Source organism: Aquarana catesbeiana, linkage group LG11 (assembly GCF_042186555.1).
Source record: "Aquarana catesbeiana isolate 2022-GZ linkage group LG11, ASM4218655v1, whole genome shotgun sequence".
Lineage (NCBI taxonomy): Eukaryota > Metazoa > Chordata > Amphibia > Anura > Ranidae > Aquarana > Aquarana catesbeiana.
This window is the reverse complement of record NC_133334.1, coordinates 4,526,732-4,545,838: the sequence shown is the minus strand read 5'-3', so window position 1 is coordinate 4,545,838 and position 19,107 is coordinate 4,526,732. Positions and strand designations below refer to the sequence as shown.

Sequence of the window (19,107 nt, the reverse complement as noted above, 5' to 3'; positions counted from 1 at the left end):
GAGGATGATGAGGAGACTTTTTTTTTGGCACAAGTTCAGGTCCAGGATTAGTGAAGAGAAATCTTGTAATCTTCAGAAGCCATTTAAAGCTCATTGTACTAGTAACAACCATCTAATAATGGGCACAGCGGGTGTACAGACCCGGGAACTCAGCACAAGGATGGTGGGAACCCCTCATAATGGGCACAGCAGGTGTACAGACCCAGGAACTCAGCACAGGGATGGTGAGAACCCCTCATAATGGGCACAGCGGGTGTACAGACCCGGGAACTCAGCACAGGGATGGTGAGAACCTCTCATAATGGGCACAGCGGGTGTACAGACCCGAGAACTCAGCACAGGGATGGTGAGAACCCCTCATAATGGGCACAGCGGGTGTACAGACCCGGGAACTCAGCACAGGGATGGTGGGAACCCCTCATAATGGGCACAGCGGGTGTACAGACCCGGGAACTCAGCACAGGGATGGTGAGAACCCCTCATAATGGGCACAGCGGGTGTACAGACCCGGGAACTCAGCACAGGGATGGTGGGAACCCCTCATAATGGGCACAGCGGGTGTACAGACCCGGGAACTCAGCACAGGGATGGTGGGAACCCCTCATAATGGGCACAGCGGGTGTACAGACCTGAGAACTCAGCACAGGGATGGTGAGAACCCCTCATAATGGGCACAGCGGGTGTACAGACCCGGGAACTCAGCACAGGAATGGCAGGAACCCCTCATAATGGGCACAGCAGGTGTACAGACCCGGGAACTCAGCACAGGGATGGTGAGAACCCCTCATAATGGGCACAGCGGGTGTACAGACCTGGGAACTCAGCACAGGGATGGCAGGAACCCCTCATAATGGGCACAGCAGGTGTACAGACCCGGGAACTCAGCACAGGGATGGTGGGAACCCCTCATAATGGGCACAGCGGGTGTACAGACCCAGGAACTCAGCACAGGGATGGTGGGAACCCCTCATAATGGGCACAGCGGGTGTACAGACCCGGGAACTCAGCCAATTGATGGTGGGAACCCCTCATAATGGGCACAGCGGGTGTACAGACCCGGGAACTCAGCACAGGGATGGTGGGAACCCCTCTTAATGGGCACAGCGGGTGTACAGACCCGGGAACTCAGCACAGGGATGGTGAGAACCCCTCATAATGGGCACAGCGGGTGTACAGACCTGAGAACTCAGCACAGGGATGGTGAGAACCCCTCATAATGGGCACAGCGGGTGTACAGACCTGAGAACTCAGCACAGGGATGGTGGGAACCCCTCATAATGGGCACCGTTTTTGGTGGAGTAACCTCTTAGAGCTGAGCATGTACAGGCAAATTATTTCTGGGTGTCTGATTTGGGGTAATGTTTTAGGTTGGTTATTGGAAATCCCCCGAGTTTCAAGAACTGAGATAGAAATATTAGAGTTCTAAACAGCTCTATCCCAGGACTTTGTTTGGTGATATAGTGAGTGATTGAACGGGGACTAGACAAAAGACACCGACTCCACTTCTAATTGGTGAGAAATATTCAGAAAGTCCTGGAATGTTTGTGTCTGAGCCCACAGAAGACCAACCAATCCCAGTGAGGTTCCACCCCTCAAACATAGTCACTCACCATCTGCGTCTTCTGGCCTTGTTAGGTCGATAACACCGGGTCCCATTTTTCCATCTTCATTTGGCTTCCCCATCAGCTGTGGGCCCATATTTTCATAGTGTGTCCTCTCCTGCAAGATAAGAGCCACAGACAGCGTCACTCCCTGTGTGACAAACAGCTCACATCTACTTCTGTCAGTGTTACTTTGTATCTCTCTCTCTCCCATCTGTTCAATGTTTATAAACAATGTTACTTTGTATCTCTCTCTCCTGTCTGATCAATATTTATAAACCGTGTTTCTTTGTATCTCTTTATCTCCTGTCTGATCAATGTTTATAAACAATGTTACTTTGTATCTCTCTCTCCTGTCTGGTCAATGTTTATAAACAATGTTACTTTGTATCTCTCTCTCCTGTCTGATCAATATTTATAAACAATGTTACTTTATAAACATTGATCAGACAGGAGATAGAGATACAAAGTAACATTATTTATAAACATTATTCAGACGGGAGATAGAGAGATACAAACAATGTTATTTTGTATCTCTCTATCTCCCGTCTGATCAATATTCATAAACAATGTTACTTTGTTTCTCTCTGTCTCATGTCTAATCAATATTTATAAACAATGTTTCTTTGTATCTCTCTATCTCCTGTCTAATCAATATTTATAAACAATGTTTCTTTGTATCTCTCTATCTCACGTCTGATCAATATTTATAAACAATGTTACTTTCTCCAAAGGGCCTAGAGAGGGGGCACCAAGTTTCTGATCCCCAGATCCACCCCCCACTGATAAGTTCCAGAAATCAGCCATGCGGCCCCCCCAAGCACAGGGAAGGGTTAATAACTAACATGACAGATGTAACACGTCTCAGCATAGGAAAGCGTTCACACATATTGTATCATAATCTGCAAACATTATCGCTGAATGCCAATTAAACCCCAGAAATGACTCTGTACAATTATGTCAGCGCGGAGAAGATTCGACATATGCAGATTTCTACTAACAGAGCACAAAACCCCCAGACAGGTGTCATACAGCGTGCATCTACAGCGCCACGAAAAGCCATCTATGGAGCGCGCCGCGGTCTGCTCATTCTCCCTGATAATAATTGGGGGGGGGACCTTGGAACTCACCGGGAACATCAGAAGTGAAGATAATACTAAAAAGTAAGGAGGGGGGGGCATCCTGTCCAGAAGTGGACATGCAAATGGGGGTCTACGTCGTCTGGGTTAGAACCGATATTTTACCGCCTTACGGAAAACATTGTAAAATGAGGTGGAAAAGAAGCAATCTTTGTAAATAGGCCCCAAAACGCGCCATTAGTGAGTGCAGAACATGCCCCGTGCCGGTGTTCAGGGGCTACATTTGGAAGGACAGGATGAAACGTCTGATAAGTGATTGGCTGTAAAAGGCGGCCCTCCTACCCCCAAAAAAATTGTCAGCGTCCCTTTTTCCCGCCGCGCCGCACAGTTGCCGAGAGACTCTTCAGCTCTGTTACAATTACGGCGCATTTAGTAAGAGAACAGACAGGTCTACAATTCCGCCTTTGGCAATCTCGTCTCCTCTCTCCGCTACACGCCGAGCCTTCACTTGTTATCATTAATTTATTGTTCCTGTGTAAAAAAAAAAAAACGTGTCGGCGTGTTTTCCCTCATGTCTTGTTGTTTTCCTCGGCAGACAAAACGCCCGTGTTGTGCCGCGCCGGAGAACAATACGAGGCACGTCGTTCATTATCACAGAACGATATTAAACGTCGTGTCAGCTGCGATTTGCAAGACGCAAAGGAGCAGCTCAGAGCTGGCGGAACGCTTCTCTCACGTTAGGCTTAATGCATTATGCAGCAGCGGAGTGCCGCGCGCCGCTCCTCACATTGACCCACTTCTCCTAGCCGCACTTCAAAAGCCAACGCCGGGGCGCGCTCCTCTCCGTACGGGCGCACTCCTCTCCGTACGGGCGCGCTCCTCTCCGTACGGGCGCGATCCTCTCCGTACAGGCGCACCCCGCAAATCACTTTACTGATCAAGCCTGGAGATCGATGGATCCTTGTTTATGCGAGATACAAAGTAACAACATCTTTTAGAATCGTTTCCTGAGCCGTTTCCTACTTGTCAGTCAATGCCAACTCCATTTATTTTATTTCCTTTTTTTTTTTTTTTTTCTGCTTTCCAATATAAAAAGGATTGAAGAGTACGGATTATCGAACATTTCTGAGTTTTCTGACATTTCTTGCTATGAATTTCTGAGTCAAAAGAAAAACTAAAACAAAAAGGTGGTTATTGAGAGTACAATGGGTTTTAGATGTCTCCTAAGGGTGACGCTCCTATTTCTGGCCTTGTTCTAGTGCAAAAATAAAATTAAAAAAACACCCCAATTATATTACATTTCAAGATAAAAATAAGAGTAAAAAAAGCAAAAATAAATTTTGCTGCTTGACTACTATTAATTTTTTATCATTTGTATATGGAAATTAAAGATTTGTTTGTTTTATTTTTTTAAGCCTTCTTGGTCTGCGTATTTATTAGACCCTGCAAGGTACATGTAAAGTCCCACCCCATTTTTCTTGTTTTATATGGGATGGTACCTTTGTAGGGTCGTAATTGCCTCACATTCATCCCTTATACTCTTATAACATAATATACATTTTTATTTCGCCTTTTTTTTTTTTTTTTTTTATTCAAATGCACAAAATCATGGGATGGGATAAAGAGTTAACATCTATTTTCACCCACAAAAAAACAAACTCATCTTTAGATATTTTCACAAAAGATTCACTTTTGATTTCATAGACTTTCCAACCGGAAAAAATGTGTGAATCTTGGGTGAAATTTGCATTAATTTTGGGTGAAAACATTAATGAACAGACCCCTAAATTAAATTTACTAAAGTACCAAATATACTATGCAATAAAAAAAGAAAACACCTTCCAAATAAAGTCTAGATTCGTTTTTAAACAAATTTATTTTAATGAGCAAAATTAAGTGTTTTTTTTTTTTTTCTGTCTGTTAATTTTGCGGCAAAATCAGTTTAGTCCAAAATGCTTTGTTGGGCCCAATTTAAGATGGTATGGTAGTCAAAATACGGGCTGGAGCCAGTTCTGGCCTCCAGTATATATAGTGTATGTATACATATACACACACACACACAGAAATTTGCACAATATAAAAAAAATATGTACATATATATTTTGGTGATTTCTGATAATTTCATCAAATCTCTACACTAATGGTTTATTTGTTTATGATTTGACGAGACAATCAACAATGAGCAAAACATTAATTTATATATTTAATATATCTATGTATCTATGTATCTATAGATATATTAAAATATATGTTAAATATATAATAAATGTATTTAAAAATAATAAACCTATACACATATGTATTTTTCTTGTTGCCTCATTTCTGATCATTACATCAAATCTCTACACTAATGGTGTATTTATTTATTTATGATTTGATGAGACAATCAAACATGATTAAAACTTTAATTCATATATTTAGTATATATTAGTATATTTTAAAATATATATTAAAGAATATTTAATATATACACACATTTTTTTCTCCCTCATTTCTGATCATTTTATGAAATCATAAATAAACCAATAGTGTAGAGATTTGATGAAATTATCAGAAATGAGCAAGAAAAAAAAATATATATATGTGTGTTTATTTATATATATATATATATATATATATATATATATATATATATATATATTACACACATACATACAATTTATTTTTTGCTTGCTAGTTTTACCAAATCTCTGCCCTCATGGAACAGAATAAGCGAATAAAATCTATTTGATGGATAAAATCCCAAATTAGCTAATTTTTTTGCATTTCAGATCGACTTTTATAAACCGGAATAATTTAGCTGTGTAGCGCAACAAAAAGCGACTATTTTGCCAATCGCTACAAACGAGACACTTTAAATTGGTGTTTTCAGTAACGCCCTGTCACGGACTTCCTGCCGTATTTCTTGCTATCTCTGGATCAGGCTGTAAAAACACGGAGATGTTTTGCTCACACCCAGCCTGGGATGGGGACCCGCAACGTGTGGGGGACGCAGCGAAAATAAAAATCGCTTTTCCATTGGCTCATCATTGTGCCAGACGGGCACTTGATGAAAGCACGATTTTTGTGGCTGGGTGTGTTCGGTAAGGAGACAGCGGGGGCCGCAGTGTGAATTTACAATCTTCAAACATTACACCTGTCACTCCGGGGATGACGCAGGGGGGAAATGTCCGCTTGGAGATCCCCTTTGCATGTAAATTCAGGATCTGGTCGGTGAGGGTGACACGTCGCAGACATGATGTCTTCTTCTTGCTGATTGCCTCTATTTCCTGTCTCAGATTGGACTCCCTCCCGCTCACAGCCTCACTTCTGTATTCTGGAGGCCGGAGGCAGGTGAAGAATCCTACAACATCGCCGCAACATCACCACAACTATGTCTGACCCTCCGGACGGTGCCAGCCAAGAGGAGAGGGGGGGGGAGGTTCAGGATCGGAGAACTGCAGGCTGGGAAAACAAGAGCATACTTCACAATGGTCAACTACAATCCCCAGCATGGCCTGAGAGTGGTCAGAAGGGAAAACTTTATAAAAAGTTTGTGACCCTCAGGCAACATTGTAACCATTTTACATGGAAACAAAGTAACCAAAACTTGTCTCTTATTGAGTGTCTCCAAGCCAGTGGTATTCCAGGAAAGCCGGATATTACCAAACACCAGGCAAGGCCTCCTTCATGCCAACTGTGTGTTTTAATATAAATATACGGTATATAAACATTAACCCTTGCAGCCCAACAGTAAGGGATAACCTATTTGTCTGGAGTTGAGCTTTAAATGTTTTTTTTAAATTGGTGATCAGGTTTGCACACATCTCAGGAGAGATTTTGGTCCACTCTTCTTTACAGATCTTCTCTAAATCCTTAAGGTTTCTTGGCTGTCGCTTGGCAACTCAAAGTTTCAGCTCCCTACATACATTTTCTATAGGATTAAGGTCTGGAGACTGGCTAGGCCACTCCATGACCTTAATGTGCTTCTTTTTGAGCCACTCCTTTGTTGCCTTGGTGGTATGTTTTGGGTCATTGTCATGCTGGAAGACCCATCCATGACCCATCTTCAGTGTTCTGGCTGAGGGAAGAAGGTTCTCATCCAAGATTTTACAATACATGGCCCCGTCCATTGGACTCTCAATGTGGAAAAGTCAGTCTGTACCTTTAGCAAAGAAACGGCCCCAAAGCATCATGTTTCCACCTCCGTGTGTGACTGTAGGGATGGTGTGTGACTGTAGGGATGGTGTGTGACTGTAGGGATGGTGTTCTTAGGGTCATAGTCACCATTTTTCTTCCTCCAAACACAGCGAGTCGAGTTAATGCCAAAGAACTCAATTTTGGTCTCATCTGACCACAGAACTTTCTCCCCAATCGTTCTCTGAATCATTTAGATGTTTATTGGCAGACTTGAGATGGACCTGTACATGTATCTTCCTGAGGAGGGGGACCTTGCAGGTTCTGCAGGATTTCAGTCAATGGCAGCATATTGTGTTACCAATGGTTTGTTTGGTGACTGTGGTCCAAACTGCCTTGAGATCCTTCACAAGCTCCTCCCGTGTAGTTCTGGGCTGATCTCTCACTTTTCTCATGACCATCCTCACCCCATGAGGAGAAATCTTGCATGGCGTTCCAGACCGAGGACGATCGATGGTCATTTTGTATTTCTTCCATTTGCGAATAATCGCTCCAACAGTTGTCTCCTTCTCCACCAAGCTTCTTGCTGATGGTCTTGTAGCCCATTCCAGCCTTGTGCAGGTCTACAATCTTCTCCCCGATGTCCTCTGACAGATCTTTGGTCTTCCCCATGATGGTGAGGATTGATTGGAAGAAAGAGATTCTGTGGACAGGTGTCTTTTATACACACAACGAGTTGTCGTTAGGAGAACCTTCTTACATTGACAGGACTAATCTGTGTACCACATGAGCACCTACTGTAGCCAGTCTATGGGGGGCAGAATTATTGTTGGTTGGTTGGGGATCAAATACTTATTTTACTCCATTTATAACATTTGTATCCTGTGTGTTTTTTCTGGATTTTTGGTTGATATTCTGTCTCTATCATATAAAATACATCTATGATAAAAATTATAGACCCTTCATCTCTTTGTAAGTGGGCAAAACTTACACAATCTGCAGGGGAGACAGTCATAATTTTGCCCGCTGTGTATATATAATATATATATATATATATATATATATACTTATTTATTTCTTTTTTTCTTTTTTTCATATACGATTAGTTTGTTTTTTTTAATTAACATTCTTTACCTTATGTTGTTTTATGTTGTCTTCCTCTTCGGCCCTGATTAGGAGGGGTTTCTAACCCCAGAAACGTGTACGCTTTTTCTCCTGATCTCCTGCTATAAATTCTATAAATAAATACTATGTAACATACTAATACAAATATATGTATAAGTTATTTTATTTTATACTATTTATTGAGATTAAAATAAAGTATCTTTTTTTTTCTTTTATTTGAGATTTTCTTCAGTCCTAATGAAGGGAAATTTCTGAACCCCCCTCCAAAATGTGTTGGCTTTTTTCTCCTGATTTCTCTTGTTAAAAACTCTATAAATAAATACTATATAACACACAAACACAATTCTATGTATAAATTATTTTGTATATATTGTACAATTTATTGATATATATCTATAGATAGATATATCTATATATATATCTATCTATAGATATATAGATAGATATATATATATAATCTCTCTCTCTCTTCTCTCTCTTTATATATATATATATATATATATATATATATATATATATATATTTTTTTTTTTAATGATCATTCTTTATTTTATTTTGTTATTTGATGTTTTCTTCATTTCTGGTGAAGGGAGATTTCTGAACCCCCAAAATATGTTCGCTTTATCTCCTATCCCCTTACATTCTTCAGATCATTTTGGGGACCCCCCAAGGTTGTCCCTGTTGATAGAGAGGTGCCTCAGTAAGTTGAATTTCAGGGGCCGTCTTTTTTTATTTTTTTTGGGGGGGGGGGGGCACACTCTACCAAAACCTCTGGAGTAAAGGTAAAGGACAGATGCATTGTGGGAGCCAAAAACTGGAAACCAGGCTTACAATATGCGCAGGCGCCCCATAAAATTTCAGACCTTCAGCTGCTTAAGAAATCCCTTCATGCCGATCATTTTGGGGACCCCCAAAGTTGCCATTGTTGACAGAGAGGTGCTTCAGTAATTAGATTTTTTGGGCCCCCCTCTTTTTTTGGGGGGGGGGGGGGCCCGCACTCTACCAACCCCTCTAGAGTAAAAGTAAATGACAGACACATTACCCAGGCAATAAGCGCAGGCACCCCATAAAATTTCAGGCCTTTGGCTCTTTTTAAGAAGTGCCGTCACACCAGAATACTTATTATTTCGGTAAGTTATGAAGTGCGTTGACATCGGCTCGCTTCCGCATTTCACTGAGACCCCAGCGGACGGCGGAATCTCTCCAGATGGAGATGTACGGCAGTAATTCTCCGTATTAACTTAACTTTCCTGAAGTGTGACAGCCCCCCCCCCCCGCGCCGCCGTCCACAGCCAATGAATTCTTCATTTTACAGCCCGCAAAGTCCCATCCATCCATCACCGCGGCGGATGATCACCGGCCATGGCAGGGGTGGCCGCCGGTTGATAGAGAGAATCTTTGCACGGCTACCCTCTCCTCTCCGGCGGCGTTGACGCCGCCAGTCCCCGGCGGCCTCGGGACATCATTTGTGCGTTTGCATTAAATTAGCAAATTTGACTCGGCTTGTGCAGCTGACACGATCGATTTTCCTTCCAGAGGTAGATGAGGAGAGCGGCAGGACCAGAGAGATCTCCGGGGGTGGGGAATTTTCAGCGCTGTGCGTTCACGGGCGAACGCCGTCTGCACGAGCGGGGAGAGATTTAAAACCCACATCCCTACAAAGAGAGGATTGAAGCTCTGTCCGTCCCATAATGGATCCTCCCCCCCTCCCTCCCCCGTCCTCAGATAAAAGCTGAATTCTCCAAGCCTCCTGTATATATTCATAAAATTTTATATACTTTGCTTTACACACTTATTGGCGATTCTATAATAACAGGAGCGCCGACACTAAAAACCGCCCGGAGATTTACGGGCCTGATTGATATCTCGCCACGTAACAATGCTTTTTGTTGTATGAAAAAAAAAAAAAAATCTGTTTATTAATGTATCTTTACAACCGCTACATCCCGGATCCGGGCTAAATTAATGGGATTTTTATTATTTTATAGTGTCATTAAATTTTTAGTGATCACTCTATCAAAACACCAGTCATAAAGAGCCGTAATGTACGCCGGGACACTCCGATCGGGGGAGCCGCGCGAGTTTTAAAGGCAACGGCTCGCCATAAAACAATATTTATAACGCCGCTAAACATGGCGGGATCTTCAGGATAAGTTTAACAAAACTGTTTGCCGTTGCGCTGTGAATTGTGTACTTAAAAATGAGTGTTCTCGTTTTTTTTTTTTTTCACTCTAAATAAATGTTTTTTATGTCCGGATTTCTTAACGACGGAGCGGTATTAGAAATTACTGACGCGGTTTGGACCGGCAAAGTGTCTTACAATGAATAGCCAGACAAGTAAAAGGGCGGTAAAACATGAGAGAGAGAGAGAGAGAGAGCACAATAAGCATGGAGGAAATAACATCCAATTCAATGCCTCAATATTTGTACAGTGCAGAACGCCGGGCAACTCTGTGCCCCCCTCCCCCAAATTTTCTTTATCATGAGGACCCCTAAAAAAATACTTTACATGGTTCCAAGGGAAAAAAAATCAGATTAAATAAAAACATAGGGCACCTATGAATAAAAAAAATAAAATTATATATATGTATGTGTGTGTATATATATATATATATATATATATATATATATATATATATATATATATATATATATATGGCACCTATGATTAAAAATGGAATATATATATATATACACGTGGCACTTACATTTAAAAAAAATAAAAACATACATGGTTCCTATGGAAAAAATAAATAAATAAAAGTGTATGTGTGTGTGTGTATATATATATATATATATATGTGTATATATATATATATATATATATATATATATATATATATATATATATTCTATGAATAGCATAAATAAATATATGGCGCCCACTGGGGGAGAGTATAATACAAAGTAACACACTGGGTAAGAGGAGACTAAGGAAACGCTTTCCTCCTGCTTGCAGTCTGATCACTGGGGGGAGGGGAGACTGAGCAAATGCCGCCTCCTCCTCCTGAGGGTAAAGGTGATGGACTGGCCAAGCATGTCTCCAGACCTAAACCCTATTGATCATCAGTGGGACATCCTCAAACGGAAGGTGGAGGAGCACAAGAGTTCTTTGCCATGAGGTGCCATGTTGAACTTCCAGTGACCAGTATGAGAGAGTGAGAGCGATAATACCAAATTTAACACACCTGCTCCCCATTCACACCTGAGACCTTGTAACACTAACGAGTCACATGACACCGGGGAGGGAAAATGGCTAATTGGGCCCAATTTGGAGATTTTCACTTAGGGGTGTACTGACTTTTGTTGCCAGCGGTTTAGACATTAATGGCTGTGTGTTGAGTTATTTTGAGGGGACAGCAAATTTACACTGTTATACAAGCTGTACACTCACTACTTTACATTGTAGACAAGTGTCATTTCTTCAGTGTTGTCACATGAAAAGATAGAAGAAAAGATTTACACAAATGTGACTGAGGGGTGTACTTACTTTTGTCAGATACTGTATTATTCATGTTTTGTATTATTTTATGTTGTTATTGTTTATTCTTGCAGACTTATAAAGTTACTCTCTGGCTCCTCCCCTTCATACAGGACAGGGTCCATCTCTCCCCATAGAGGGGGTGTGGTTTTGTGAATTACAATGGTGATGTCTGTTAATTACAGAAGTCCTAAACCTGACAGCCCCCCTCCCCTCCCCCCACCTCGGGGCTCTTACATTACGCTGACACACAGCTCGCAGTCATACGGTGAGTCTATATTTCCAGAGCAGAGGAGGCTGCGGCCGCGCTGAAATAAAGACTGATTGTTCTGCTCTAAACACTATTTTTTGCTGCCAGAAAAGCCGGGTATTTTCTGCCGGAGCCGGTGCCCAGAGATGACTGATTGCACGCATCTTCTGTAAAACAATACGCCGGGCACACCCTCCCTGCAGGATTACCCGCCGCTGTGCCCATGTCACAAATTGCTTCAGCATGCTGCCTCGGCTCAAAATATCCCGCCGCTGGAATGGAAAATGGCCGAGCCAGATTATTGTTTCACATTTTTTCCTTTTCTTTTCTTTTTTTCTTTGCTCATGCAAACTAACTCGGCGAGCTGAGGTATGTACGGGTGGGTGGTGAGGACCGCGCTGAGGTATGTACGGGTGGGTGTCGAAAACCGCGCTGAGGTATGTACGGGTGGGTGGTGAGGACCATGCTGAGGTATGTACGGGTGGGTGGTGAGGACCATGCTGAGGTATGTACGGGTGGGCGGCGAGGACCACGCTGAGGTATGTACGGGTGGGTGTCGAAAACCGCGCTGAGGTATGTACGGGTGGGTGGTGAGGACCATGCTGAGGTATGTACGGGTGGGTGGTGAGGACCATGCTGAGGTATGTACGGGTGGGCGGCGAGGACCACGCTGAGGTATGTATGGGTGGGCGTCGAAAACCACGCTGAGGTATGTACGGGTGGGCGGCAAAGGACCACGCTGAGGTATGTATGGGTGGGCGGCGAGGACCACGCTGAGGTATGTATGGGTGGGCGTCGAAAACTGCTCTGAGGTATGTACGGGTGGGCGGTGAGAACCACGTTGAGGTATGTATGGGTGGGCGGTGAGGACCACGCTGAGGTAAGTCGGGGTTGGCGGTGAGGACCACGCTGAGGTAAGTCTGGGTGGGCGGTGAGGACCACGCTGAGGTAAGTCGGGGTGGGCGGCGAGGACCACGCTTGGGTATGTATGGGTGGGCGGTAGGGACCGCGCTGAGGTATGTATGGGTGGGCGGAGAGGACCACGCTGAGGTATGTATGGGTGGGCGGAGAGGACCACGCTGAGGTATGTATGGGTGGGCGGAGAGGACCACGCTGTGGTATGTATGGGTGGGCGGTAAGGACCACATTGAGGTATGTATGGGTGGGCGGCGAGGACCACGCTGAGGTATGTACGGGTGGGCGGCGAGGACCACGCTAAGGTATGTATGGGTGGGCGGCGAGAACCATGCTGAGGTAAGTATGGGTGGGCGGTGAGGACCACGCTCGGGTATGTATGGGTGGGCGGTGGGGACTGCGCTGAGGTATGTATGGGCGGGCGGAGAGGACCATGCTGAGGCAGAGAGGACCACGCTGAGGTATGTACGGGTGGGTGGCAAGGACCATGCTGAGGTATGTACGGGTGGGCGGCGAGGACCAGGCTGAGGTATGTACAGGTGGGCGGCGAGGACCACTCTGAGGTATGTACGGGTGGGCGGCAAGGACCATGCTCGGGTATGTACGGGTGGGCGGCGAGGACCACGTTTAGGTATGTAAGAGTGGGCGGCGGGGACTGTCACGGAACGTCCCACACTCCGCTTGAGTGCTTCCGTCATATACCACTTCCTCCCAGTCTGTATACCGATATCAGATATTCCAACCTCTCTGAGCACAAAACAAGGCGACACTTGCCTGTTGCTAACATGAACTCACTTTCTTCAGAACCAGAATACAGTCTTATATACAGGAGAAGATATTACTCTAACAATACAACTGTAACCTAATTAACATGAGCTAATTAACTAATCCTTTATACAGCCTAGGTGACTGAGACATGACCTATTGCCCAGACTGAGTTAATTATCACAGGACATTTTCTCACAATAGCAGGAGCTCCAATAGGAGTCGTCCCGTCTCCTACATTGTATAGAGGACAATGTGATCAGCTCATTCAATTAACATAAACACAGGTAGTTGGAGATGATGACACCAGCATCTCCTCACAGGATGTGTCCCAACAGAATGAATCAGTCTTATCAGCAGGGGGCTGCTGGGTGGGCGGCAAGGACCACGCTTGGGTATGTACGAGTGGGCGGCGAGGACCACGTTTAGGTATGTAAGGGTGAGCGGCGGGGACCATGCTGAGCTATGTACGGGTGGGCATCGAAAACTGTGCTGAGGTATGTACGGGTGGACAGTGAGGACCACGCCTGGGTATGTACGGGTGGGCGGCGAGGACCACGCTCGGGTATGTAAGGGTGGGCGGCGAGGACCACGCTCGGGTTTGTATGGGTGGGTGGCGGGGACAGCGCAAAGGTATGTATGGGTGGGCGGTGAGGACCACGCTGAGGTATGTACAGGTGGGCAGCGAGGACCACGCTGAGGTATGTACGGGTGGGCGGTGAGGACCACGCTGAGGTATGTACAGGTGGGCAGCGAGGACCACGCTGAGGTATGTACGGGAGGGCGGCGAGGAGCACGCTGAGGTATGTATGGGTGGGTGGCGAGGACGACGCTTCTTTCACTTGCAAGGGCAGCGCTCCAACTATGATCTTCTAGCCGTAAGTCCGGGAGCTTCCAGCGTACCAGCTGCTTACGGGGATTGTAAATCATGGTAACATTAGCGCCACGGAGAACGCGATGAACGCTTTTATGGCCGCCTCCCCCTGGAACAATTCATGTCTTACTTTCCTCTCCAGTCGAAGCCGGATAAAACGCGGATGAGAATATACAGATTTATTGTCCTGAATTCCGAACCGTGTTCCTTATTTCTAAGAAAGTGGATAGGCTGCATTCTCAGTGATGTCATCGCTCTCTAGTGAATGGATAGGGTGCATTCTCAGTGATGTCATCGCTCTCTAGAGATTGGATAGGCTGCATTCTCAGTGATGTCATCGCTCTCTAGTGATTGGATAGGCTGCATTCTCAGTGATGTCATCGCTCTCTAGTGATTGGATAAGCTGCATTCTCAGTGATGTCATCGCTCTCTAGTGATTGGATAGGCTGCATTCTCAGTGATGTCATCGCTCTCTAGTGATTGGATAAGCTGCATTCTCAGTGATGTCATCTCTCTCTATTGATTGGATGGGCTGCATTCTCAGTGATGTCACCGCTCTCTAGTGAATGGATAGGCTGCATTCTCAGTGATGTCATCTCTCTCTATTGATTGGATGGGCTGCATTCTCAGTGATGTCACCGCTCTCTAGTGATTGGATAGGCTGCATTCTCAGTGATGTCACCGCTCTCTAGTGATTGGATAGGCTGCATTCTCAGTGATGTCACCTCTCTCTAGTGAATGGATAGGCTGCATTCTCAGTGATGTCATCGCTCTCTAGTGATTGGATAAGCTGCATTCTCAGTGATGTCATCTCTCTCTATTGATTGGATGGGCTGCATTCTCAGTGATGTCACCGCTCTCTAGTAATTGGATAGGCTGCATTCTCAGTGATGTCACCGCTCTCTAGTGATTGGATAGGCTGCATTCTCAGTGATGTCATCACTCTCTAGTGATTAGATAGGCTGCATTCTCTGTGATGTCACCGCCAATGCTGTATCTTGGCCTAGGCCAACAAGGCCCAGGCCTAGGGCGGCACTTTGCAGGGGGGCAGCACAAAAAGAGTCCCCAAGGCTTGCACTACACTTTTAGTGTAGCTCCAGTCTGGACTGGGCCGGGAGGCAAATCGTTCTAGCGTCCCCATAAATCAGCCGCACTGCTGCTAGTGTAATAATACTGGCAGGGCCGACATTGTTGGGGGGACAGCTCATACACATGTAGGAGGCTCGGGCAGTGGACCCCAATCAACAAGTTATTGTGTGGGCGGGAGGCATTCCGCAACTGGGGGGGGCTCTGCTTCTAGTTTTGACTGTCCTATCATAACAGCAAACCTCTTACCTGAGTTCTCAGCTACAGAGACACAGATGAGGCTAAAAACCAGAAAGCCAGCTGGCGGGCTCCATAGCCAAACAGGAAGTGGGAGGAAATACCTGCAAATTAAGGGACTTCACTGCCCCTCCCCCACCCAAGGCCCTCAGAACTAGTGTCCCCACTGGAAAATGTCAGAGAGGGTCTTAAACGGGGGTTTGGTATGACAGGAACAGGTGGGTCATATTTAAATTAGGGGGTGCACAAGTTTAGTCAGGCCTAGGGCAGCACAAAACCTAAATTCACCACGGGTCACCTCTCTCTAATGATTGGATGGGCTGCATTCTCAGTGATGTCATCGCTCTCTAGTGATTGGATGGGCTGCATTCTCAGTGATGTCATCGCTCTCTAGTGATTGGATAGGCTGCATTCTCAGTGATGTCATTGCTCTCTAGTGATTGGATAAGCTGCATTCTCAGTGATGTCATCGCTCTCTAGTGATTGGATAGGCTGCATTCTCAGTGATGTCATTGCTCTCTAGTCATTGGATAGGCTGCATTCTCTGTGATGTCACCGCTCTCTAATGATTGGATGGGCTGCATTCTCTGTGATGTCACCGCTCTCTAATGATTGGATAGGCTGCATTCTCAGTGATGTCACCGCTCTCTAGTGATTGGATAGGCTGCATTCTCAGTGATGTCATCGCTCTCTAGTGAATGGATAGGCTGCATTCTCAGTGATGTCATCGCTCTCTAGTGATTGGATAGGCTGCATTCTGGTGGAATAGCCTCCATCATTGCACACTGAGGTTTTTGTCTTTTATGAACAATTAGTCCAGTAATTGTCACAGATAATGTCATACAATCAGTTCCTATTCTGTAGTAAAAGGCGTCTGCACTAATGATAATCCTCGGGTTACTATAGCTTCTTCATGAAAGCATCAAAGATCTCCGCCGCCGCCGCCCGTCTTTCCTATGAACAAACACAAATAGCGCCCGCTGTGCAAACTTTTCATCCCGCACAAAGCCGGCGTGCAATCATCAGAAGTTGAAGCGGAGGCATCGCACTTCCTTAATGTTTCCTCTGAAGCTTCCAGATAAAGGGAACTCGCCAGAACTTTTAAAAGTTTTTGTCCACTGGAACTTTCCACCCGTGAACAAAGCCACAAGTTCTGAGAACCGGACAGTCAATGTGATCCATTCTGTGCAGTCCGGCCGAGGAGAAAGGACGCATTGTCTGCAGACAAACACTTATTGTAAGGCATTTTCCCTCTTTAATTTCTGTATCGCGGCGCAGCGAGGACACAGCGTGTGGCTGACAATGTGCGGAGACATGTGAGGCTCTCCGTATTCAGATCATCCAGCATATTGTAGATAAACAGATCCCGCTTTACTCAATGGCCTCCTGGAGCTTTGTGTGTCTCTTCATCTATTGTCATCGCACTTCATATAAATAGCCATCCACAGAAGAACGGTGACCTCTACGAAGGCTGTAGATGGGACGCGCAATGCTGCATTGGCATTGTTTTACGTTGCAGTGGTGCGCGGACCATCACAGCTTTGCGGAATTTCTTTTTCTTTTTTTTTTTTTTTTTTTTACAGTTTTACAAAGTTAGTACAAAAGTCCATTGAGCCATAGACGGCCACCACCATGTCTGCCGCTGACCGGCCCTTCAATCGTTTTGTATAGTTCAGTTTGAGAACTTTTTCTAATATTGGCCTCATTTTATTTTTCTCTTTTTTTTTATGTTGTTTGAGCAAATATAAAATAAACCTCTTATTAGATCAATATATCAAGAGATGTGTGTTTCACTCATGGCCAATCTTCAAGCTCATGTCTTCTGGTCTTGCTAAAGGCCATAATGCAAACGCCCAGGGGCCTGCAAAGTTTGATCCAATGAGTTATGATGACCCTCAACAGAACCTCATTCATCTCTTGTGTCTAGGTGAGGTTCTGCTTGTGGCTAAGGGACATTGCAAGATTTGATCTGAAGAGTCATGGTGCCCCTCACCAGGACCTCATTCTTCTCTTATGTCTAGGTGAGGTTCTGCTTGTGGCCGGGGTTCATAGCAAGGTTTGATCTAAGGAGTCATGGTGCCAATCACAAGGACCTCATTTATCTCTTGTATCTAGGTGAGGTTCTGCTTGTGGCTAAAGGACATTGTTAGGCTTGATCTTGTGGCTGAGGTTCATCGCAAGGTTTCATCCAATGAGTTATGGTGACCCTCACCAGGACCTCATTCATCTCCTATGTCTACGTGAGGTTCTGCTTGTGGCTGGGGTTCATAGCAAGGTTTGATCTAAGGAGTCATGGTGCCACTCACAAGGACCTCATTTATCTCTTGTATCTAGGTGAGGTTCTGCTTGTGGCTAAGGAACATTGTGAGGCTTGATCGGAGGAGTCATGGTGCCCCTGACCAGGACCTTATTCTTCTCCTGTGTCTAGGTGTGGTTCTGCTTGTGGATGGGGTTCATCACAAGGTTTGATCTAAGGAGTCATGATCCTGGTGACCCTTATCGGGGCCTCTTTCTCCCCTTGTGTCTAGGTGAGGCTCTGCTTGTGGATCGGTTTCACCCCAAGGTTTGATCTAAGCAGTTATGGTGACCCTCACCTGGACCTCTTTCTCCCCCTGTGTCCAGGAGAGGTTCTGCTTGCGGATAGGCATCATTTGTGCTCTCCCTGTTCCCTACCCTTAAAAGAAGGGCCAGCACCACCACCATCAGATTTGCCAGACATTTCTGCTGTTCTGTGTTGCCGCGATTCCAGCACGTTTTATCGCGCCACAATCGCGGCAGACCCGCACCGCGATTTGAGGTGTCATTCAAATGAATGGCATTTCAAATGCGAGTTCTGCGCTTTGTCATTCACACCTTGGCGCAGTCAAATCGCGGGCAGATCCGTGGAAAATCTGCCTGCGATTCAAAACACTGTAGTGTGAATACAGCCTAAGGTTCGTATTCCCACTTACAGGAACCAATGGTGTGCGAGGAGACCCGAGTACCCAGAGAGAACCCTCACAAGCACAGGGGGGACATGCAAACTCCATGCAGTGTCCTGGTTGGGATTTAAAGCAATGACCCCCAGTGCTGCAAGGAGTGCCAACCACTAAGCCCACCATGCTGCCCTATTTACTAATGATGTGAATTTTGGATCCTGGATGTTAAATGTTCGCACATTTCATAAAATCGCCCCTTACAGGGCATTTGATTATATCATTTTTTTTTAACCATTTGTAACATAAAATTAATTGCTTCTTCTTTGCTATACTCTTTAATCAATGTGTTGCAATTGTGGTCAACAAGGGGGATCGTTCTCACGCTATTTAGTAATTAACAATCCGGGATGTGATGATTATTCTGGTGATGGATCTCCTCTGGATCCCACATCTGCCAGTGTCTGACGAGTTGGATGAATGGGTCCAGCAGAGGGCAGCACCGGCTGCATTATCCACACAAGTATGGAGCACATTCCGGGGATGGAAGATCGGGATCCACAGACCAGCAGCTGCCAGTTGTCACAGACAGGAGTGAAGTCACACCGCGGACACAATATAATACAGCGGGGTGCAATATATATAGAATGTGGGAAATATATA

General features: G+C 45.0%; 1 protein-coding gene across 5 annotated transcripts in view; it reads right to left on the bottom strand.

Annotated features, from left to right (window-relative positions):
- Positions 1-19,107, bottom strand: part of SOX6 (SRY-box transcription factor 6) — a 507,467-nt gene that overhangs the window by 21,538 nt on the left and 466,822 nt on the right. For all 5 annotated transcript variants that reach the window (XM_073603957.1, XM_073603956.1, XM_073603959.1 and 2 more), the window contains one exon: positions 1,611-1,719. In XM_073603957.1, the coding sequence (XP_073460058.1) occupies positions 1,611-1,719 (109 nt within the window). The remainder of the gene's footprint in view (positions 1-1,610; positions 1,720-19,107) is intronic.